We start from the raw sequence: 26,009 nt of genomic DNA on the forward strand, positions 1-26,009 counted from the left end.
AACTGTAGTCTCTGGATATGATAACCGGGCTGTCTGGTATATTTAGGCTTGTCAGACGTCCCTGTTTGACCGGGACAATCCTGGATTTCAGACAAAACTCCGGTGTCCCGGCCGGTTTATTTCATGTCCCGGAAAATTATAAATTTAATAAAAGATGTCCAAAAACCTCTAAAAAGAAGAAACTGAAGGATTATTTAGGATAGTTAATTTGCCATTTGTAACATTAACATAAAAATTAATATTGGATTAGTTTTTGAAGATTTTTACAACAAGATTTGAAAAAAAAAAAAAAAAAACCGAAATTTCTGGTCCATCAAAAGTACATGAACATATTGATCAAATCTTTATTCCCCATTTAAATAGTTTCTACTAACTAAAGTAAAAAATAAAATGTTTTATAATTTATTTGCTTGTTTCGTGGGTTTTGTGTCACCTCTGGATTTGGTTTATAGTTAGTAACCATTTATTCATAGCATTGAGAAGGAACTACACTCTAAAATAATAAACTAAAAACCAACCAAGGATGTGTAACCCTTCTGAATACCTGCGACATTAGGGGGAGGGTCCCACTTCTCGTGTCCCGGTTGAACATTTCAGAAATCTGGCAGCCTAGGTATATTGCATATGGTTCTCTCTTAGCCCTGACTTAGGGGCGGTAATTTACTGCTAATACCCAAGCTTTGCCTACAATTTTCGAGTCCAATCGCACCATGATGCGATTGGACTCGAAAGTCCAATCGCATCATGGTGCGATTCTCTCGCACCATGGGTCTCTCGCAGGTAAGACAAATTTCCTTTATCTACTAGTTTCAGTTATCTATAGCATCGATGAAATGACATCTGCCTCCAGCAGTGGCGTAGCTAGACCCGACTTTCGGGGGGGGGGGGTTACTTCTTTTATATATATATATATATATATATATATATATATATATATATATATATATATATATATATATATATATATATATATATATATATATATATATATATATATATATATATATATATATATATATATATATATATATATATATATATATATATATATATATATATATATATATATATATATATATATATATATATATAATCGCTTGGAATTTTTTCCTTTTCTTCTTTTTTTTTTCTTTCTCTTCTCTCTTCTTTTTCTCTTTTTTTTTGAGAGTAACTTTTCGGGGGGGGTTTTGTCCCCAAAACCCCCCCCTTAGCTACGCCCCTGGCCTCCAGCTTGGTTATATATTCACCATTCCAGACTGATGAGTTCTAATAAGAACGAAACTGCAGTCTCTGGATGTAATAACCCGGCTGTCTTTTATATTGTATCTGAAGTCGACTGTGAACCCATCCTCTAACAGCTTAATACAGAGTTCAAATAATCACTTCAACGTTTTGTTTGGTCTCTGATCCTTTCAATCGGTTACTTTACGGTTACGGTACTGTTCAACGGTTACAGTACGCTTACGTAATTAAATGCTGTAATGCATTGATTGCTATCATAATAGCCCGCAATCATGTAAAAGCAAGTTGTTTTTTCAGTGGGAAATTAAGTTGGTAGTATACATTTACGAATTCTCTCATCTCGTTTTTCCCCGTTAAAAGAAAGCGAAAGCTTCAAATCAAGATTCCTAAGTCTCTTTTTTTTGTATAGTCTGTTTACTTCCTTGCAAGACATCTGAACACGTGAGCCATTTTTCCCCCTAATGGCGCCAACTCGTCGTGGGTCTGGGGCTCGAAGAGTTGAGTGACCCAAATCAGCTGCAGACCCCGATACTTGTGTTCCGAAGATCGAACTTCATTTCCGGGTGAGGGAAATGGAAATAGAAGCCTAGTTGAGAGAAAAAACAAAAAAAAAAGTAAAAAATTTGAGAATTTTTTACGAAGAAGATAGATTACCGTTCCTTGCTCAAAGCTTAAAACTAACTTGTTTGCTGTGGTACTACATAGATCTTCTGACAGTTCATTTAAGAAGAAAAACATTTTCAAGCCCACGCCCTAAAAAAAGTATAAAACTTGCCGTGAAATTGCATAACACAACAGAAAAAGAGTCCTGAAGTTTAGATGATTAATATTCATGTCTGACCTGATTATAAGATTTTCGTGAATAGCAAATTCAATACATTGTAATTTGACAGCATAAACCTACTTTTTTGGAGCTTTTCCTTTGTTTTCAGTCATAATTTCATGGGATTAACAATTATTGTGTCTGAATATGTTATTATAATATCTATAACTATAATATTATTGTTTACAGTGACATAGCGTCGATTATACGAATTTATTAGAACAAGATAAGGGTACCAAGTACAGGCTCTGCTTACATAGAACGAAAAATTAGAATGAAAAAAAAGCTAAACCAATGCACATATATATACAGGGTGTGTCTGAACTCTTGGGCAATCTTCAAGGGGTCATACATCAGGACAAAACATATAATGGCAAAAATAAGGGTCCCAAACGTCTTCCGAAGGAGATAGGCGCCATTTAAGTTTAGGGTCTAAAATTTCAAATGATCATTAAAAAAAACGAGAAAATTGGTCGATTTGTTTGCGGTTTTCGCTAAAATGATTATTTTTATTCGTTCTTTCTTGAAAATAAATTTTGAAGATGTTGTTTAAAAAATGCCGATAGAGGGCGCTTTTGACTTTGGTGTAAAGAACAACTATTTTTTGCGGCTATTTTTGAATCTCATTAAATGTTTTCTAATGTTTGGACTTAAACTTAAATTTTCAACTCAAAATCCGAATCATTGGGCGTGATTCAGTTGAGCAAACTGAAATGTGTTCAGAAGTTGAAATACACAATGTGATCTGAAATACACTTCACAAAAAAAAAAAAAAAAAAAACGTTAACCCAGAAGGAAACGAGTGATCTTCACGAAATTTAAAATGGATGTGGCCTATGACTAGATAAGGAAATAATTGCAAATTCAGAACGAAAGATTGTTTTATTAAGAAGTTATGATAAAATAAAGGTTACAAAACAGTAAGTTGTACATCCTATTCTAGTAGCTATACAAGATTAAACACGGCGTGGTATGGAGTGAAATAGGTTACCTGTGACCACTGGGACTAAATCGGGATTCATCTTTGAAGATAACTTGCCTCTTGTCTGTCATAACCCAGATAATCAAGTGCAACGAAAATCCAATCGACGAAATACCAAACCATCGCAATGGGCGCCGGTTCGAGATACCAGTGGCTTTCAGGCTAATCAGAATTGTTTTTCTTGATACCATCAGTTTCTTGGAAGGTATTAAACGGCATGGAATTAATGTTAACGACCTTGTTGATTGGCCGCTCCTATGATGTGCGATCTTCGGGCTCATTTCTGTTTCTAGAATGCCGTAACCGATCGCAATGGAGTGATTCATTTATTTTTACCTACACTAAGCTACTATCATATCGCTCCGACCGTGGTGACGGCAGATTTGCGCTACACCCAACCAGCTTCTCTGAGACCTGCTGTACGTCCCTTTAAAAAGTCCAACAATTGTTCGCAATACCTCTAAAAGGTCGTTCTAGTCACAATAGCGTCCTTACAACTCGACAGTTTCGTTTGAAGTGCCCTTTGACACAAGCTTTCACCATTTCAATCGTACCTATCTGCGCATCTTGTATGTGCAAAGCGCGCTTACCCTTTCGTCACTGGCGACGAAATTTAAATCATCTCTTACCAAACTACATTCCTGCCGAGTTTGTTGGTTACAGCTCAATTTATTCTTGATGCATACATTTTTTTGTGACAAAGTGTATTTCAACCTTTGAAGACAATTCAGTTTTCGCTACTTAATCACTCACAGCAATTCAGATTTTGAGCTAAAAGTTTATGTTTAAGTCCAAGCATTAGAAAAATTTAATGAGATTCAAAAATAGCGGTAAAAATAGTTGTTCATTACTTCAAAGTTTATAGCGCCCTCTATCGGCATTTTTTAAATTACATCTTCAAAATTTATCTTCAAGAAAATACTGATAAAAAGAATAATTTTAGCGAAAACCACAAACGAATCGACCAATTTTTCCGTTTTTTATGATCGTTTGAAATTTTGGGCCCTAAACTTTAATCGCTCATATCTCCTTCGGAAGACGTTTGGGACCCTTATTTTGGCTATTATATTGTTTTTTTTTATGTATACTATCCCTCCTTAAAGTTTTGCCCAAGAGTTCAGAAACACCCTGTATGTAGTATTATGTATATTCATTAATGTTTTGCTTTTTTACATAAATTTTACTTTTGCATTTATTAATTTCAAAAAATCTCCGCTGTCACTTGTAGTTGAACCGTCAGTTATTTATGGATCTCTACTTTCCTCCAACTTTGATCGACTTAAATTTTCTTACTGAAATACGTGTTAATTTAGAAAAATGTCAAACAGTTGAAATCAATACATATTTCATGAATTTATCTCATTCACGATATTTATGTTTTAAAGAGTAGGCTTAATTTTTAACAAAAGAAAAGCGGAAATCTTTTTATTTTCAGTTATGATTCTTATAAGTTCCCATTTGGTTTTCCCGTCTTTAAAGTGACGCTATAAGGGTTAAATACTTGTAATATTCCGAGAGGATTTTAGACAACTACTAACTACCTGCTGTGTTTCAATTGTCGCTAGCACGATAGTTAAGCATTCGAATAATTTCTCTCTCCCAAGGCCAATGCAAAACAAGGATAGTTGACAAAGATTTTCTTCTATATTCCTATTCAGTGACCGCCGTTTATATGAGTCACATTTGTTCTAAGCAATTTTGATTCCATAAAGCGTCTGATTCAATAAAGCGGCTAATTAAATAAAGCTGGATTTTATTCTGTTTTTGACAATTTGATGCATTAAAGCGGCTGATTCAATTCACCACTGATTCATTTAACTGGCGTCCACTGTATGCTATCTTATTTTATCAACCATGTTTCTATCGTATATCCAGTTATTATTATTATTATTATTATTATTATTATTTTATCGTTTCAAGTGGACTTTTGTTTACTACCAGTTCAAAAGCTTGACTTCATTAATGTCTCGTTTACAAACCGTATTATCTAAACAATTTATTTTCAATTCAACAAAACTGTACTGTACTGAAAGTGTCCATTTCTTCCTTTCCAGAATTCTTGTACAAACAAGCGGTCAGCTTCGACAACATCACAACGCAAGTCGAGATCCTGGACACATCTCTCTGCGAAGTAAGACCCTTTTTTTTCTCTCTCAGCCGTTTTAGCTTTCCTCTCACGTACACATCGAAGATTACTTCCGCCAAAAATATTTTAGTTTCAATTCAGACCTTTTGATTCCATTTGACGTACACTTCCCGTCCGGCAGAGTTCGTAGCGCAAATCTCTCGGGATTAAAACGAATTCGGTGATGGTTGCACGTTCTATTACTGAAGTTATGACAGCTGCAGTTATGAATGTTTAAAGACAAAGTTTTGCATATCTTCATCAGACTGAAATACGCATAAAAAAAATTACAAAATGAATGGATTTAATTCTGTGCAGGTCCAAGGGATGAGCACAATATGCTCATGACCACCAGAAACGCTAACAACAAAACAATTATTTAAAACATGTAAAATTTTGAAATAAACTGAAGCATGCATTCTAATACCTAAGAGACAAATTAGAATGGTAAACAGAAGAATCCTATTAAACGTGGCAAAGGTATATTAAGTATATGTCTAATCTATAAAATCTAACGGATAAATGAGAAATTTCAATATAGCGAAGTACAATAGCTAGTTAAAAAATCGAGTTGCCAAGGAAGAAATTTTGCTTTTATCAAAAGAATGCACCTAGTACCAATAAAAAAAATCCTATAAAATGAGTGAAAAATCTCAGTAATTGAGGGGAATATTTCAAAGCTAAAGAATAAAGTACTCTAATGCCTTGAGGAAAAATAAAATTCTAAGAAGCGCATACAAGTGGGAATAAAAGTGCGAGGGAAAATATTCAAGTGAGACTGAGAAAATGAAAATCAACCAATCTTGCTTAAAGAGAAAACCGTTCGTTGAGGCAATTCTTCAGAGCAGTTGACTCCAAATACATAATACAGTGGATGCGGTTAATTGAATCAGTTGTTAATTGAGTCAGCCGCTTTAATGAATCAAATTGTCAAAACCAGAACAAACTCCAGCTTTATTGAATTAGCCACTTTATTGAATAAGCCACTTTATGGAATCAAAACTGTTTAGAACAAATGTGATTCATATAAGCGGCGGCCACTGTAGCACCAGTTTCAATCTGGGTTTATCTGTACATGAATTTGGTTTTAGTCTTCGTATTACTTTTTGAAATAAAACACCTCCAAGAAACGTACACACAGACTTTTTCCAAAAATGATCAAACTGTCGTCGGCCCCACTTAAAACATGTAAACCTTTCAAAATGTGAAAAAAAAAAAAAAAAATGCGCGAATCTAATACTTTTTATACATACTTCATATCATAGAAGGATTTTGAAATTTAGATGATACAAGGGGAAAACTGTTGACATTGGTGGTAAGTAAACTACTTCCACAGCAAAAACTGAATAAATGCCTTTTTGCAACACAAAGTAACTGTTTCAAAATCAACTAATAAATGCCTAAATTTGCAACTGAATTGCAAACACATGTCTCGGGATTTTTAGAAACCTCAGAACAAGTAGTGTCTGTAATTCTGCAATTCTTTCTTGAAATTCGGCATTCACCAAAACGTTGTTTTTGCTATAGTTACTTCCACAGCCTTGGAAAAGTAAACTTAACTTCGACATCCTACTGGAACATAATCAAGCTTATTTTCGCCACCTAAAGAGGACATACATTTTTCTTCAAAATATATTGAGCTAATTGTCATTCCAGTAATACGTGCTTTATGTAGATTCTTGAACAAAAGTACAAATAGTGATCGAGTAAAAGAAACTGCTGAAGCACAATTAAGCTCATATTCGGTCATCTAAAGAGGACGTACATTCTTTGGTCGAGGAGTTTACTCTCAAAATGGATTATATCCACCTTTTAAAAAAAAAAAAAATTTTCTTTTTCCTTTTCAGAATCTCTAATATAAGCCCTATCGCTTCATGAACTTCTTTCTGCTCGAAGTGTTTTATATCTACTGTTAAAAAATGCGTAAACATTGGTTTTACCACCTAAACGGTGTATATCCATCCCCTTATTTCTCGCTAATTCTTTTACAGCAAAGTGGAACTTATCCCTTATTTGCTTATCCCCTAATTCACTTTTATATCAAAAGGGCACATATCCAAATTTGAATTTTCCACTTCTAGCTCAAAAGAAGTTCACAAATAAAATGGCGGAGCGAAGTACTGGCTGAGCATTTCCAATTAAGTGTGATACCCGTCCGTAGATAGCAGCACCTTGCGCCTTGGGCAAGTCTTATCAGTTAGGCAAGCGCGCCCTAAAATTGTGATTACGAAATTAATATTATTATTAAATTGTGATTAATTAATGATTTAATTGTGATAAAAATTGTGGATAGCTGTGGTAAAAATTGTAATCTATTGATATTAATACCCACAACTTCGTTATTTGAATCGGCTTGGGTGGTTTCATTGTTCATACTTAATTGGATAGAAGGTCCTTTTTTTTTTTGAAATGTTCAATGAAAAGAATAAAGTAAGTAGGAAGGAATAAAGTAGAGTAAATATATATATACGTATTAAAAAATGTTGAATATTTTGTTTCAATTTTAAAGTTTATTTTTGATTTAAAAAAAAGCGTGTTTTTTTTTTTTTGCAAAAGTGATGATATCCACTGTTTTACACCAAAAGGGAATATATACAAAATAAAATTTACAATTTAGGTCTAATAAAATAGTGGAAAAATTCCTAGACTTATGTCAATAGTCACTTGTTATTCTACCAAAACATTGTGAAAGATTCGAAACGTTAACAGTTAGTGTTTGTGTGTAAAACGTATATTTTGTTTTGCCAAAAAAATTTAAAACTGAATATAATCCGTTTTGAATGTAAACTAGTAAATGCATATTTTTTTGCAAAAGGGATGATATCCACTGTTTTACACCAAAAGGGAATATATACAAAATAAAATTGGCAATTTAGGTCTAATAAAATAGTGGAAAAATTCGTAGACTTATGCCAATAGTCACTTGTTGCTCTACGAAAACATAGTGAAAAATTCGAAATTCTAACAGTTAGTGTTAGTGCGTAAAATATTTTTTTTTTCGTTTTGCCAAAAAAATACAAAACTGGATATAATCCGTTTTGAAAGTAACCTCCTCATATCGAACTCATTGTCCCCCCATTAACACATATTTATCTAGATTGCTGAATAAAAGTACAACGAGTGATAGCGTAAAAAAAAAACATTGTTCCATATTTATCTTAATCGCTTTCGCACACATCAGTACGTAACCGGATATTTATTTGAAGTAAATATTCAAAATGAAATATTTTTCACTTGAGCTCTGCAAAGATCATATTAATCCACTTTCTAAGTTGCACCACACAACAAACTGTGGACGAATTAAGTCAGTAGGTTATCGCTCAGTAGGTTAGTAGTTATGTTACTGTAGTGTCTTATATTTTCACTGAATTAAGCTTTGAAAGAAAGGAGATAAAAATTAGACTCCATTAGCATGCCAAAAATGTAATCCAGTTGCACATCTTGGGATGAAAAATAAGTTCTCTGGGCTTTTTTTTTTTCTATTGCTTCATTACATGATTCACGTTATGCATACAAATGTTATTTAACCAAAGTAGGTGTCATGGTTTTTGTCTATTAAATTTATGGTACTATTTTTTCATGTTTATTCAAATTGCCTTTTCGTTCATGTGTTTTGTACTTCCTATTCAACAAAATATGTTAAGTCTGTTGAGAAAGTGTCAACATTCTGTGAAAAATAACTCTTGTTGTTCCATCAGTAGATTAGTCCAAATACCGCTTTAGTCGTCAGTTATATACAGTTCTGGTCAAGAGAATTGGGAAGCTTTGATTTTGAAACACCTTAAATATATCAAGGAGTATAAAGGACCATTCTAATATTCACGGAATTTCTCGTTCCTGTGGTTTTACAAAATGAATGTTTTTTTTTTTTTTTTTTTGTTGTTCTTTTTAAAGAGAAAATTGGTACTAAATGCAAAAACGTTCACATCCAACGTTTACTGTCTTGTTTTTACATATTTTAATGTATTATATACTTTTTTTTCGTATGATGGGGGCTGCGTCTTAGGCTATTTAGCCTTTAGCAGACCTATTGTGATCCCCTGATACGGCATCCAGTCTTTCATATGCCACTATTAAAGGCGCAGATGTCAATGGCACGGATAATTTGGACGCCCAGTTTCCACCTGATGGAGGAACCTGGGCTCTCTTTGATCCGAAATTGGCACTAGGAATTTTAATTTTTCCGAGGGAACTCTAAGCCAAACGAATGCCCAAAGGATTTTTTACATTCCGCATAATCATACGAAATGGGCGCTGATGATTTTCTACTTCTCGAAAATCCACTGACTGGCCATCCCAGGTCAGAACCTGGATCCACAGGAATGGAAGGCCGGCGCCTAACCATCACTCCACCAGTCGAGATAGGCGCCCATATGGGAGGAGTGGGGACTCCAGCCCCCCCCCCCTAGAAATTAAAACGTCCTTGTTTTTAGTACTTTTTTCCTTTCAAAAATGTAAAAACATTTCTTGTCTAATCATTAATGAATACGTTATTAAAAAAGTCAAACTTTAATAACTCTAATATGTACTGAAATCGGTTTCCACGGTAAAAATATCCTGCTAAACCATGGGGACAAAATCCGAGCTCCCCCCCCCCCATTAAAGTTTTGCATATTGGAGTCCATGCCAGCCCGCACGTTATACAGTAAAAACTGATGATCGATGCAAGTGATTTTCATTTTAACCGAACGAATACACTTGTTTTTTTAAAGTGTTTTTTTTATAAGTGAAGCGTGAACTGTTTGTTTATTTTTCACCGAAAGAAAAGGAGAAAATCTTTAAACAGTTGTGGAATTTAAAGCATTCCTACAAAAAACACCTTTGAGAAATAATATATACAGCCGATTCTCGATAACACGAGTTCCCAAGGGACTGGCTAAAACTTTCGAGTTATCGGTAGTTCGAGTTATCGAAAGTACAAGTATTTCAAGATAATTTTATTTATTTATTTATTTTTTCAGGAATAGTGCATAATAGATAGATTATAACACCTATTTTGTTTGAGTAAAATTTAATTATTAGTACAAGAAAAATATCTTCACAGAGAATGAATTTTATTGAAAAAAAAAAAAAAAAAACTTAAATTTGTAAACACAATTTGATTTTTAAATGGCTTTTGGAGTTTTCCTGGTACTGCAGTAAAATGTTTTCAAAATCTGTTGCTTGCTGATTAGTTAGAGGTGATAAAAATTCCTCATCGTTATCTTCATCAGAATCTCAATCTGTATAAGCACTCTCCACGAACAGCTTCCATAATCACTCCGCATAGAACAAGGATTCATATGTAGAACTACGTGTGAATGTAACTTTACATTTTCCTCATAATATTCAAGTAATCGTCCAATTTCCATACAGATCACAGCAACAAAGATACTCTCCGTTCTCGAAAGCCAAGACTACCACTCAGGACAGATTCCATTTCAAAAAGGGGCGCTAGGTTGAGGAGCTCGCACTTGCTATCTTTGTCTTTTTTGGCGCTACATTGGAAGGAAAACTTCGAGATAAAGGAATATTTGAGTTATAACGCTTCGAGTTATCGAAAGTCGTGTTACGTTGCAAAAAGATGGGAGCGTGTGAAAGCAAAGTCATGCATTCCATTCAAAAGCTCTCATTTTCTTGCTTTTAAAAACGGGTTCCTTGAAACACTAAAATGCACGTCTACCTTTTTTTATTGCTATTTTACGCTTTAAACTTCGCTTTCTCCTTCATCTTTTTTTCTTCTGTTTTTACGAGTGATTATATGATGAACTTTGTTCATTTTTATATTTTTCGCTAATCGCTAGAAAAATTGCGTTTCCTGCACGTTTTGAGAGAAGTGCAGCCTTCATTAAGCATATTGAATTGTGATAGATTATGCATTTTTAACTCCTCATCGTAATGTAGTTCGTGGGTTGTGGAGTCCGGTAATTTTATACCAAGCGGATATGAAATTTTACATATGCAGGGTGTTTATACATGATATTGTTACAAATTCTGTAAAAATAGTAATTATTTTTATGACTAATTTGTTGTAATCTAGCTAAATTTGGCGTTTATTCCATTATTTTTCATCTAAAATTATCTTGGTATCGTGACCTGTAAACAGTTTCTTGTAATGTACATACAACCCCCTAACATTCGGCTGAAGTATATGGTCCCCGGATAATATTTGTGGATGGAATAAAAAGAAAATTTTGTCGAAACTTCTCTAGGATTTATAAATAGCCACATCCGACGGCGGGAAGAGTTAGTCTCGTTTTAGTTCTTGCTTTGGAAAGTGCGTTTTAGCCTTGCGCTGTATTTTTGCGTATTTTGATGTAAATACGTGGTTGGCCATTGAGTATACGGTGTTAATCGATATTTGCCTAATTGCTATGGTTAATTTAGCAGTTATTAACGATATTTCTTGTACATAGTTGTAAATAAATTTCCTGTGTTTTCTCAAGAACTGTGTCGTTCTTTAAAAAAAGTTTGAAGTTGTATACCGAACTCTTAACAATATTTATACATCAGAGCTATAAATTTCAAGCGGGCATATGCTTCACTCGGATTAGTTTGTCGTTTTATATTTGTGGAAAATGTTTTAAGGGATAATACGCATTCCTTTCAAATTTGCGCTCAAGTGTTGCCCATGTGAGAAGTGGGAACAATCCCTTTTGATCCTTCCAAGAATCATTGAAATACAGCTCATTAGATCACCGATACCTTTCTATAAATTTTCGAGAAATTCAATCGGAATTCTTTTATTAGTTTCCACGAAACTTGTCATCGAAATGTGAAGGTTATAAATTGTTTTCCTTCGTGCATGCGTAGGGGAAAATTATCTGCTTCAAATGCGCATATTTTTATTCAAATTTTCAAAATTTGAATTTTCAAATTAATGTTTCTCTCGTATGCTGTCGAGTTTTCGGCAACTTTGATAAAATTTGACGGAAAATTGCGTATGAGGATACAAAAACTTGCGAACTAAATTGGTATTTTGAAAGAAATGCTTATATCTTCGTAACTACAAGTAACACTTTTACAAGTATATATAAAACATTTTTGCATGTTAGTAAGTCGACTTCTTTATGAAATATGCAGCTCTTTACGTTGCAAAATGATCAGAAAACCGTTAGTTTCTTCCATTTTTTTTGTTGGAACCCCTGAATGCTTACGTGATTGAATCTTTAGTGAAAAGTGTGAGTGGATCGATGCACAATTTTTATTTGACACATGATACAGAACAATCTTTCTTGTTCTTGAGTAGTGCTAATTTTCCTTTTTTTTGCTCATAGTTTTGAGATGATTGAATAATCAATAAGTGATGATTGAATAATAATTAATAAGTGAATGTTATAATTATGTGTTAATAAGTGAGAAATTGCAATCAAAATTATCTCGATGCGATAAAATCCAAACTACGTTCTATCTTCTCAATCTATATTTTAACACAAATGGCATATTATATGTATTGTCTCATGAGAAAAATATTTTACTTGGATTAAATTTAAGAATCTTTTTTTCCAACGATTTAAGTTTTTTGTGCAGTGATTGATAAGGTAGAGGTTTAATTAACACATTAAAACACTATTTTTTCTATATTTTGACTATATTTAAGCTAGCGAATCACGTTCTCAGAAAAATTCATTAGATATTTCACAGCAGAAAATTATCGAAAAAGCAAAATTAAAATATCTTTCACTAACATTTTAAATACTTAGTACTCCGTAACGAAACGTTTTTCAAATTGTGTTCCATAGAACAGGGGTTCTCTGACTGAGTGCTGCGGCACCCTGGATTGCGTAAGAAGGGAGGAAAGGTGCGGCGAAGTGTCTATGTTTTCCATATATATCGTCAGCACCATGCTAAACTAACGGAAAATTACCACTTTTCAGGAAAGTCAAAATAATGATTTTTTTTCCACCTGACGCGTTAAGTTATTTTCAATGTTTTAATTTTTATAGATAACTTTAAGTGTCAAACTATCGCTTTAAATAGTTATAACCAGCAGGTAGGCCTACGGCAAACCATCCAGTTTGAAAAACGCGAGTCGCGATTTTTCACATTCGTTAGTTGAGCATGACGCTGACGATATGTTAGGTTAGGTTAGAATTTTTCTTTTTATGATCCATGCTCCTGTAAAGGCGAAAAATCCTTGCCTTTGGAAAAAAAATGCTGAAAATCAAAATTAAACCTTAAATTTTCCCTTAGTTTTTTTTTCCTTCTTACTTTTTATGAGTCGTCTGATGAATGTACAAAAGCTGGAGAAGTTCAATCTTAAAGAAGCGAGGTATTTGGTTTTGAACCTTAGGGCAGTATTATTCGGCGCACTTAAGCACTTTCCTCAGCGCCGTGTCCAAGGGGAGGGTTTTAGGGGTTAAACCCCTCCCTTGGGGAAAAAATAAGCAAAATGAAGAAAATGTACCATATTTGACTTAAATTTACTTTAATGAGAAAGTTTGCGTTCAGCGTTTTTATTTCATTTTAATTTTCTCTCTGAAGTTTTTTGCGATTTACAACTGCTAAAGCCTTACAAACTGATGCAATATTTCGGAAAAAGTATGGCGGACGAACCGCTGAATGATCTACCAATGCAAAGAAAGAATATTGCTTATTGTAAGGAGCTTATGGTGAATTTGGCATATGTTACATTTATGAAGATGCATTAGTGATTGTGCTTGGCTATGTAATTTGCATCTGCAAAGAGCTCTTTCTTGTTTAGTTTATTAAGCATTATTTCAGAACATAACAACCTGATATACATTCTACATTATAAAAGAATTTGTGAAGAGTTTTTAATGCTCATTGCAATATACTACATAGTAAAGAGATTTAATTAAAAAGAAGCAAGCAAAGTTTGATTAAAGCGAATCTGTAAAACGAAGGAATACTTTGGTAACTTGTACAGCTAGAGGTATCCTTGAAGAATACAGCAATCCTTACATGTGAATAAACGCCGTCTTGGATCGGCAATTTGTCATAAAACTAAAAGCTGTAAGGGGGTTGAATTACCCCCCCCCCCTACTGGTAAGATTAAAACCCCTCCCTTTATGAAAATCTGGACACGGGCCTGACTTTCCTCATATAGTAATAGAGATGGACTGGTGTACCGGGAGAAAATTTTAATTCTTCAAAGGGTGCCGCGAGTCGGAAAAGTTTGAGAACCCCTGGCATAGAAAGTAAAAAAACGTGCTGTCGTGTTGTCTGCTGCAAATAAAACTATTTCATGTCCAGCAAAATCTACAAGAAATTCAGATCTATTTGATGTCTAATATAATGCCTAAACTATAGCAAGTTCTAATAAAATTTAGAAAATTGCAGAATATTGCAGAGAAATAACAGTTAAAAATATGTGTACATAGTGAAATAATTAGGGCTCGACCGATGGCATTTTTTGGCCGATGGGTCGATGCCGATTGTTGGCCGATTGTTCAAGGATGGCCGATGGCCGATGGCCGATAGTTTTCCACCAAATGGCCGATTGCCGATGGCCGATGCTGTTGGCCGATGGCAAAAAAAAAAAAAAAAAAAATCAAAACAGAAATAAATTGATAAAATTATCAGGGATTTAAAGGATCCTTGATTCATTTCACTTTACTTCCTTTCTACGAACAAGGAATTCACGGGGAACGACAAGGAAACACGAACAAGGAATCACAAAAAGAAATCAGATTTTGACCTAAATTTCTATTTTACGATCACATAATTTAATCTTCACAAGATTTTTCGGCACATCTGTACATGCATATATGTACCTAAGAACAGGGGTGGACTGGCCAGGTCGGCTAGTCGGGGATCCCCGACTGGACCAACCGCCGAGTGGGCCACTTTCAGCAATTTTTTTTATTGAACTGAATACGTATAAATTCACACCTACAGGGCTCCCAACACATTTTAGCTCCAGAAAAGGGTAAAAGAGGACCATTTTCAATCAAAAAGTGGACCAAAGAGGACCAGTTAGAATTAAAAAGAGGACCTTGGGAGCAGTGGCGTAGCTAGACCCGACTTTCGGGGGGGGGGGGGGGTACTTCTTTTATATATATCTATATCTATCTATATATCTATATATCTATCTATCTATCTATCTATCTATCTATCTATCTATATATATATATATATATATATATATATATATATATATATATATATATATATATATATATATATATATATATATATATATATATATATATATATATATATATATGTGTGTGCATGTGTGTGTGTGTGTGTGTGTGTGTGTGTGTGTAATCGCTTGGAATTTTTTCCTTTCTCTTCTCTCTTCTTTTTCTCTTTTTTTTTTGAGACTAACTTTTCGGGGGGGGGGGGGTTTGTCCCCAAAACCCCCCCCCTTAGCTACGCCCCTGCTTGGGAGGACCACTCATAGTTAAACAAAGGGAAGCACCTAAAGGCAAATTAGTTGCCAGCTGCTAAATTCGTGAAGATAATTCGTTAATTAACTATAATAATGAGAGATACAATTCTTTTATCACCTGTGAAACTGATCTTCTTATCCATTGAATAATATTATTTATACAAATATTTGGATTGGGGGAGGGGTGGGGCACTTAGTTCAGCACTTAAGGCAGCCTCTTTAGAACTAAATAGGCATAATAATACATTTTGACTTGAACCAGGGATGCTGGTAGTCTCACTTAAGGATAGATGAAGCTGTGCTTCATCTTTATTTAGCTTAAAATTACTTTTATGTTTTTCTGTCTTGTAATGCTTCTTAACAGCGTTATCATACACCAAACGAAAAAACGTTATTCTCTTGTTGTTTTCCCCAGTCTCTAATTTTATTCCCATCTAACTATTTGAAGAGAAATTTGCAGTTCCTCATGACTCACACTGAAACCTAAAAAATATTGTTTTGATTTTAAACAAAGCTACAACTGAGTTTATAATAAAATTATTTTATATTTGAATTTTAAATTTAATCTCTTATCACAGGGTTCATACCATTTAGGAAGAAAAAAATTTAAGCACTTTTCAAGAGTAAAAAAATATTTTTCAAGGTACTACTCTAAATTCGTACTATAAATATTACATGCACATTTCATTTAATGCTAACATATAAATAACAGAAAGTAATATAAAAAGTATAGGAAAACAAACTACTTTTTCTACAAGAGACACTTTGATAAAAGATTTACTGTATTGAAAGTTTTCTTAAAAATGTCTGAAATGCTTAATCACAAAGAGAAGCAGATCACAGGAGGTTTAGTTTTGCAATTTTCATATTGAAAGTATATTTTCAAAAATCATAAAACTTAGATTTAAAAAAAAAAAAACCTTCCATGATTGCAAAGCCATGAGTGCTTTGAACTTTTATGGGGGGGGGACTAATTCCCCTCTTTAGCAGGCATCATGACAATGAAATGATGTACGTAAATTCAACTTTATAAAATTTTATAATTCAACTTTGTTTTAAATGCAAACACTAAGTTAAAATGTTATGCACTCAATTGTTTACATTTAATATCCCCCCCCTCGTAAAATCAGCAATAACCGAGAATAAGCTAATGATAATTAATATTAAGTTTACAAAACTAGAAATTTGAACTTTAAAAAAAATTATTAATTTTATAGTTATTTAAATAAAAAATTAAAACGAGTTAATCTAATGTAACATGTCAAAGTAACTTTAAATTGCCAAAAATATAAAAATATTTATTAGATGCAAAACGGTTGAAAGCTCAAATAAGCAAATTTTCACAAACCAAGTTCAATTTTGGCATATTTCCCATAAAATAAACTTATTTATTTTCTACTAAATTAAACATAAAACATGCTAATCTGAGGTAGCATTTGGGAAAATAACATTCGATTGGGCAAAATATTTTAATATTTTCATGATGCAAAAAGATTGAAATTTCGAACACTAAAACTTATTTTCCGCGAAGTCCGAGTAAGTTCAATGTTGCCATGGTTTCCAAAATAATTACTTCGTTATTTATTGAAATTAAATGAAAAATAAGCTAATCTAAAGTAGTATTTGTTAAAATAACTTCCTGCTGTAAAAAACATCAAAATATTTACAAGATGCAAAAGGATTGAAATTTAAAACGCGAGAAGCAGTTTTCCGCGAAGTCTGAGCAAAGTTTAATGTTGTCATGGTTTCCAAACTGATTCCTTCGTTAATTATTGAAATTAAACGAAAAATAAGCTAATCTGAAATAGTATATGTCAAAATAACTTACTACTGTCAAAAACATCAAAAGATTTACAAGATGCAAAAGGATTGAAATTTCAAACGCGGGAAGCAATTTTCCGCGAAGTCCGATTAAGTTCAATGATGTCATAGTTTCCAAACTAATTCCTTCGTTTATTATTGAAATTAAACGAAAAATAAGCTAATCTAAGGTAGCACAAAATAACTTCCGATTGTAAAAAACATCAAAATATACAAGATGCAAAAGGATTGAAACCTCAAACACGAAAGCAATTTTTCGCGATACTGTATATCGAACCTATGTTCAGAAAATCGCACTCATAAAATTTTTAAAAGAATTACAAGCAATCAAAAATATGCTTTAGATTGCTTGTAATGATTTTTGAAAGAATTCAAGCAATCAAATTTTCATACTTTTTTAAGGCTTTCAAGCACTTGGAAAATAAACTCTTTTTTTTTTCAGAAACTTTTCAAGGTTTTTCAAGGGCGTAAAATTTACGAACATATGCGCCTGTAAAAAAAATGGCGCATGCGAGACGAAATTACTACCGAATTCATTTGCAAAAGGGGTGGTTCATAGCAGCGTTATACAGTCAACGCGCGACAACTCTAAGTCCCAAGAGACCGGCTAAAACGTTCCGAGGAATGGGAAGTTTCCACAACAGTCTCAAGAGCTTGGGATCCAATGAAAACTTTGAGATAAAGGAATATTCGAGTTATCGAGATCAGAAAGTTCATTCGTTATTGGAAAGGCGAGGCTGAAATTCTGAGAAATATCGGTAGCACCCTACTCCGCGATTCGACGTCATAACTCCTCCCCCAAACCTCTTTTGTATGGATTTCCATGCTGCAGCGGTTGTAGGTATCTTTTAACGTAATGGAAAATTTTTAAAATCTGATTTTGAAGTAAATACTATATAAAAGCGGACTAATCGGACCAAAATGTTAAAAAGCGGTCTAAAGCGGACTTCACCTTAAAAAACGGACTTTGGCGGGAAAAGCGGACCATTTGGGAGCCCTGCACCTAACATTTTCTTTAATGTCATAAGAAAAAAAATAATAATAAAAAAAGATGTAATTTGTTTTCTCTATGTAAAAAAAGCGTTTGGAAACAGGTTTATTCTTTTTCCATCCTTAGTAGGGATCAAAGTAAATAACCCCCAGGTCTACACGTCCGAATGCTTTTCTCTCATCAACTTTCTCTCTAGTTTTTAGAGCTTTAGGGGTCTAGGCTCCCATTTTGAGGAAACGGGAGGGGGTCAGAGAAATTGGGGTCCAACGCGGCCTGAAAAAGGGCCCGGGACGAAAAACAAGGGTATTTGTACATCTATTAACAAAAATTGAAGGGGCCTGCACCATTAGACAAAGCGACTTTGGCCCTGCCATAAATGCGTAGGTCATGTTTGGGTTGTTTATACAAATGAGTAGGGGCATGCACAAGGGGGGGAGGGGGGAAGGACACCTGTCGGCCCGGTTCCGAGCCTGAAGGAGGCCCGAGATTTTTTTTTAATGAGGGGTGAAATCTATGTAGGGAGAAACAAGGGCGTCCGTAAGTCATTTGTGACGGGCCCCAAAATTTATGTGCACGCCCCTGGTATTCACTGGTTGTAACCGATTCAACCAAATACTGTCACTTGGCAAGATATTTCATTGGTGTATTGTAAATTATCTCTATACGAGTGTTTTCATCTCAGAATCGCATACGGGAAAGCAAGCCAGAACTAAACTGAATCTGAAACAGGACAAAATTTCGACTTAGAATGGAGAGTTCCTGAACTTAAGCAGATTTAGGATTGCAACCAGGGGGGGGGGGGCATTTTTTTTTTTTTTTTTTTTTTTTTTTTTTTTTTTTTTTTTTTTTTTTTTTTAGAGCAACATTAGTTGTAATCAGGGTCAGATTGAGACTTAACGAGGTCCCTAAGGTATTTCAGGTATGCGGTTTCCTCGTAGTCTTAAAGTCACCATCGATAGTCTAAAGTCTACAATGGGGTTGCTCTCTTTCGAAACTTTAAAAACATTTTTCTTTAAAAGAACATACTTAGAAACAGAGGTTTTTACCATTATTTAAATAATTTGGCAAAGTTTAATATATTTTAACAATTATTTTAAATGGTGCAATTTCATTTTTTACGTTTCTGCGCATGACATCACAAGTGATGAAATGCCATTAGCGCAGATCGCAACGTTTAACTCGCTTCTTTACTCACATGTACTGGCAACGATATGGTTGACAGCTAGTGTAGAGTGGAATATTTATTTCGCTTCTTAATTATCATAACCTGGAAACGCGGTAGAGAGCAAGCGTAAGCACTGAGGGCGCCAGTGGAGATGCGCCAAAGTTTATCACCTGTGACGTCATAAAGACCAAGCCTCATTTTTAAAATCAGAGATTTTAAAAATTAAGGGTTGAGAAAAGGAAAGTTTTTTGTCGCTCCATGTTTTTTTATCACTTATTTATTTATTTATTTTTTGCTTATTCTATCAATTTTAGTGGCTAAAAGTAATACTCTTGACTGAAGGAAACAACCCCATTGAGGACCTTGATGCAAGAACCAGTTACGTCAAAACTTTTCCCTTTTTTTAAATTCAATTTTTACGTGGGGAGAATATTAATGTTCCCCGATTGGTGCAAAAATGAAACACAAATATAAGATCATACCTCTGCTTTGTGCTTTGTAGTAAATAATGTGCTAGAGATATTAGCCTTTCTATCGGACACTGAAGTTATTTGTTGGACTTACCGAAAATGAGTGAGTTTGGACTTACCTGGTTCTTGGATGAAATCTCCTTATTTGAGTTTTTCAGATTTAGCTATCGAAAATTGCCAAAGTCTTAAGACCTTCGCCAGTCCCTTATAATTACTAAATATAGCTTAAAATTTCACTGATAGAAATTTCCATGGGAGAACTCCGTAATCCTTTTATCTGCACTTTAGCCTAAAATTGATTTCAGTTTCGGAAAAAAATACCCAGAGGGGACTAGTGTTTTCCTCAGATCAAAGAAAGGGCAGAGCGCGTTCTGATAAAAGGGTACTTTTTAAGCGAAATTTTATCAAATAAAAAAGGTGCTTCTTTTACTTTTTGGTATAGGTGCTACAAAGTTCAAGTGTTTTCGATAGTAATTGTTTTTTAAATATTAAAAAGCTTTTTGATGTTTAATTTTAAAGGTAATGCAAAAAACATTCAGATATATTCGAATCATTTTCTTATGGATAAGTGATTGAAACGAGGGAGTGATGTTTCAAGGACTGGCTTGTGTGAATCTTTACCTTTTGGAACACAATTCGCTTTTGTGAAGTTTTGTTTAAACCTTTAAGGGGCAAGGAGGGTTGATTAAGTTTAGAGTCAAAGGTTAACTTAAAAGAGGTAAGGCACGGCACCCTCCAAAAAAATCTTAGGGGAAACACTCGGGAAAACTGTCCTTTTTCCTTTTAATATTCCCAAGCATATTATCAGATTATTTTAAATTTTCAATGTCGGCAGAGTCGCCGGATTCCCTGTGGTAACTGAATTGTAGTTTAAAATTGGGTCAAGTATACTTCAGTTTTTAAATGCTTCCAAATGAGATCACTCAGTTTTCTACTCTCTCAAACGTGATCTCCTAAAGATGTTTTTGCGTTTTTTAATTGCTCAAAACCGAAACGTTTTCGTAGAGAGCTCCCGATGCTTCCCTGTTCCATTAATTTTACCAATGGTAGCCTAAAATTACATTTCTAAAACTTCCCATTTCGAAGAAATTCTGGGAAGAGCCTCTGACATTTTATTGTAAACAAAGATAGACTTAAATATATTTCAATTTTGGAAAAAAAAAGAAGACAAAATCGTGGAGAAACCCCCTTTTTTTCCTCTCCTCTAACGTTACTGAAAATTGTAAAATTGGGGTTTTTGACATCAACTTTGAAAATATCGCTTGGAAGGGAACTATAGAACCCCTTCTCCTGATTCTTTTCTCCTTAGGCCTATATAGAACAATCAATTTCAAAAACTTTCCGAGGTAATTAACCTGATTTCTCCCTTTCCTCGTGTCCTTCCGATGTTGTCAGTATAGAAGAGTAAAGATGTGCCTTTTCAAACTTATGACCATTAGCAGGGCCCAATTAAAATAGCAGGGGCCCCTTGGTCAAATGGTTTTTCGGGGCCCATTTGTAGTTAATCCTCACAAAGTGATAGGAACAGGGGGCCCTGGGGGGTTATGTTATGCAGTCAATCCTTACAATTTTAACCATTGGCTAAAAGATTTTAGGTCATTTGGGGACCCTTAAAAATCGGGGGCTCTATGCCACGGCCTAGTTGGCCTATTCAGAAATCAAGCTCTGACCATTAATATCTTTCTTTCAAGGTACATAAAAAATGTGTCAATAGTAGCTTTGTTTTACGTTTCACAATTTTTCTTTTTTAGAACTTTAAAATTTGATTTAGAAACTTAAAGGGAACTAGGAACTAGCGGTAGTTTAATGTCTTAGCTCGACTCGGAAGAATCGAGATCCGGTACTGTGTGATTTAACTTTTTTAATTTACAGAGGTGGGCCAAAATATTCTTTTGCCGACTGGCCAAAGTCAGCCAGTCCGCCCCTGCCTAAGAACATATAGATGACCGAAATATCCATTTTGAATGTCTCCTCAGTTAATTATCGCAAATTCTCTTGTGATCTCTTCATGTGCTTAAACTTGTGTCACTCTAAAACGTTATGAAATAGTAAGTTGAAAACTCATACGTACGTAGTATGATCTAAAAGTTCGAGAACAAATTGTATAAAACCTTACCCTGAATAGTTTACATTACCGAAGCACATCTATCTACAAAATAGTCACCTCGAACGACTATGCACTTCTGCCAACGTTTGTATAGCTTTTAGAAGCACTCCTGAAAGACATTTTTCGCAACCTCCTGTAAGGCCTCTTGCGCTGCTGCTTTAACTTCATCATGGGGAAGAAGGCGATTTTCATGTTGAGGATGCACGGTTCGATTGGTCAATACTCTGATACAGTGATTGGAAGTAGCGCGCTACAAGTAGCGACGCTACTGTAGTAGCTACATTTTTGAGTAGTTTGTAGTGTAGCGCACTACTTTTTTCAAAAAGTAGTGTAGTGAGTAGTTAACTACAAAAAATAGTAGTTTGTAGCGATTTCTGGAAACTACTTTTAAATAAACTGAAAAAAAAAAGGTTCAAACGAATTTGACTGGCGCAAATTTTACACAAGACATCAGCGGATGCAATAAGAAATAAGAATCATAAAAATACGAGATGACCTCAGGCATTTCATTTTAACGCCATACGTTCTATCTGTTTGACGCCATTAGTTTTTTTGCCGTCGTAATTTTCATATTTCACCAATATTCATATTGCAAAAAGCGCTTATTTTCGCGAAAATGAATATGTCGGTGATTTCGCGAGTTGAAAATTTGGTGAATTTTATATGAACAGACCGAAGATTTAAAAACAAATATTTTAGCGAGGTTTAAATTTTCGACAGTATTCACCAAATAAAAAGAAGCTACTGAAAATTCTATAGAAAAGGATGAAATTGAACTGTTCTGGAGGACTTAACAATAAATACGAGCATTACAGTGTGTGAGAGTATGATAACGGACAGTTTTCAATGTCTTCTGATGAGCTAATTTATCAATCTTTTTTTGTTCAATCCTCTTACGGTGTGTGTGTGTGTGTATTACGGTGTACCCCCCCCCCCCCCAAAAAAAAATCGAAAGTTGATTTTTCAAGTTGCACACTCTCTTATATTTTGTCCTTTTACGTCAAAAAAAAAAAAAAAATCATATAATTTGAACAACGGCAGCAAATGCCGATTATGTCTGAAAGTGTGAACCAGCACTTGTGTAATGCTAGGCCAAATTAAAATAAAATGTTTTTTTTATAAACTCAATATTAAAAACCATTTAGATATCCCACACGTGCCTAACATTTATAATTTTCTTCAAAAAATTAAGTTTTTGATGCATACTTTCAGAAATGTAAGATTTTACGAAATTATCAAGCTAAAAAATATAAACAGTAAAGTAGAAAAGTAGGTAATTACAGTTAAATAGAAATTTTTGTTTTCCTGCAATTTTTAAGTCTCCCACATAGTACTCAAAGATCTGGTTTTTTTCCAGGTTGAGTTAAATTTTTCATTTAAAATATATTATTTTTTATTATTCGTTTGTAATTGTTGATCTGTAAATATGTTCGGCAGTAATTTTTGAACTTGGTATTCAACTTAAATTTATATGCAATTTTTCAAAAGATAACTGAATAATTGGAAAAAAAATCAATTTTTTAAATAAAATTATAAATTTTAGATCAAGTGTGGCATATCTAAATGTTCTTGTGGCACATATGGGGTGTTGGGTACAGGGGCAACGTTTTATCAATAGAAATTTCGAGTTTCTAAAAAAAGTCCCCCCCCCCCCCCGATGTGGCCTAGCATACAAGTACTGTTTTACACTTTCAGATGCAAGTCGGCACGGGTTGCCGTTGTGCAAATTATATGAAACTTTTTCTCACGATAGTTTTGACACAGGAAGAAAAATACAGGAGTGTATGCGACTTGAAAGAATGACTTTCATTTTTTGAGGGACAACCAATTGTGTATGCTTTTTATTTACTTATTTTTTGAAAAGTAGCGAAGTAGCGACTACATTTCAAAAGTAGTTTGTAGTAGCTACATTTTGAAAAAAGTAGTTCTAGTTGTAGTTAACTACATTTGTAACAAAGTAGTTGTAGTTGTAGTTCGCTACAAAAAAAATGTAGTTTTTCCAACCACTGCTCTGATATGACAAACAAATAACATAACGTTTCGTCGGACTCAGCTCCGTGTGACTTTTAACCTGTTCCCAGCAAAAAAAAAAAAAACGTTTGCATGGACGCCGCTTTCTTCCTTCAGGAGAAGATAAAGCTGCATTATAGAAATCTCATCGAAAAATGGTTTCCAGGAGTGCTTCCAAAAGTTATATGAACACTGGCAGAAATAATAGTCCCTCAAGGTAACCTTTTGAAGGTGGATGTGTTTCGGTATGAACTATTCTGGGTAAGGTTTTATACAGCTTGTCCCCAAACTTTTGGATCGTACTACGTACAATCTTTATAGGTTATAGCTATGCTTCTCCTTTTTTACTGCTGTATGATGAAAGAGAAGGAACAACAGCGGGAGAAAAAATAGAAAGAAAAGAAAGAAAAAAGGAAGAAAGAGGAAGAGATTGTTTAATAACCAATTGATTTGTTTGTTTGTTTTTTTAATTGAATACTTACTAAGATTTCAGTAATACTATTGTACTAATGTATGGATTTAGGTACATTAAACATAGTTAAAAAATATTAAATTATGTTGATTAATCATTAAAAAAAAGAATAAAACTATGAAACCGTCAACAAATTACGCAATTAAAGTGGAAAGATTACACGTAGACATTTTTTACTCATCAAATTAAACAAAAAAGGTAACAGATAAGTTTCAATATTAAATCATAATAGAAATATTTTTATACTTATTTAAAATTTATGAATAGAAAAGTTGGCATTTTTCATAAAAGCCATAACAGTGACATAAATTTTGCTGAAAAAAATAGCCATGAAAAGAGCGATGTTTTTAAAACGCAGCTACAATAAACAAACTCAATATTTACACCAAGTTAATAACTGAATACATATACTACTTGATCTGATGTTTGCACACATAATATTGAAGAACTTGATTGTTTAATCTTTTATGAAGCTTTACAAATAAGTTCAAATTAAATTTTTCAATTTAACAATAATTTTCTGAAATTCAAAAAATTCCATAAAAGAAAACCCTTGAAACTTTTCTATAAAAAACGAAAATAACTTATTCATTGATTTTATATAAATACATAAAAATAGTTACTTACAACAAAAAAAAATCGATCGCTATTAATGATGCAAAAAAGATGGCGCATTACGAAATATAGGTGAAACAAGTATGAGAAATATGCAAAATGACATTTCTTGACTAAAATAAATAATTGTTAAATATTTAAGAAATGCTTGAAACTTAGAGAGAGGGTTAGGGGGGGGTCACTCTCTGGTTTTGGAGTAATTCACACTTCGGCCCCAACCTCGGCCTAAATTTTTTAGTAAAGAACCGCTAAAACCAACGCCTCGGAAGAGTTATTGAATCTATTTCAGCACTTCCGAAGAAAAAATTCAAAAGTCCCATGGATTTCCGAATTATGTCACCATTCAAAACGTCTTTAATCAATTTCTTACATTAATACTCTGAATTCCTTCTAAACAATAGATACAGTTTTTAAAAAAAAATCTCTAATTTTATGAATGGTGTTAGTTTTAAACAACTCAGAAGTACAACTATAGAGTTTAATATCAGAAATTGAGGGAGTAGGATGAGGAGCACGCAAGTGTTCTCGGAAATTCAAAAAATAGTCGTAAAAAATAGAGTTCAAAATAATCATAAACATTGAACGGAAAAACCCTTTCAAAACTTGCACCCGAGTTTGTTTTGACGTGCAGTGGCGGATTTAAAATATAGCAAATGCTGCAATTGCGCGAGAGGTCCCATAACCATAGGGGCACCGTAGGAGTTACAAAACTGCTTATGATAAATGTTTTACAACTTGTGTGATAGAGAAATAGGGCCCCATAATGTATTTCGACGGGCCTCAAACTTGTAACTCCGCCGACGCGATACAGAAAAGAAAGACTGCATTACTGTGATTTATATTTTAAATA

At 33.8% G+C, this 26,009-nt stretch overlaps 1 protein-coding gene across 1 annotated transcript in view; it reads left to right on the top strand.

The window, feature by feature from the left end:
- The first annotated feature begins 710 nt into the window (after positions 1-710).
- LOC129234334 (ras-related and estrogen-regulated growth inhibitor-like protein) overlaps positions 711-26,009 on the top strand; it is a 29,923-nt gene continuing 4,624 nt past the window's right edge. Inside the window, exons 1-2 of the mRNA XM_054868326.1 lie at positions 711-780; positions 5,081-5,178. Coding sequence (XP_054724301.1) covers positions 711-780; positions 5,081-5,178 — 168 coding nt within the window. The remainder of the gene's footprint in view (positions 781-5,080; positions 5,179-26,009) is intronic.

The sequence above is a fragment of the Uloborus diversus genome, chromosome 1 (genome assembly GCF_026930045.1).
Source record: "Uloborus diversus isolate 005 chromosome 1, Udiv.v.3.1, whole genome shotgun sequence".
NCBI classification, from domain to species: Eukaryota; Metazoa; Arthropoda; class Arachnida; order Araneae; family Uloboridae; genus Uloborus; species Uloborus diversus.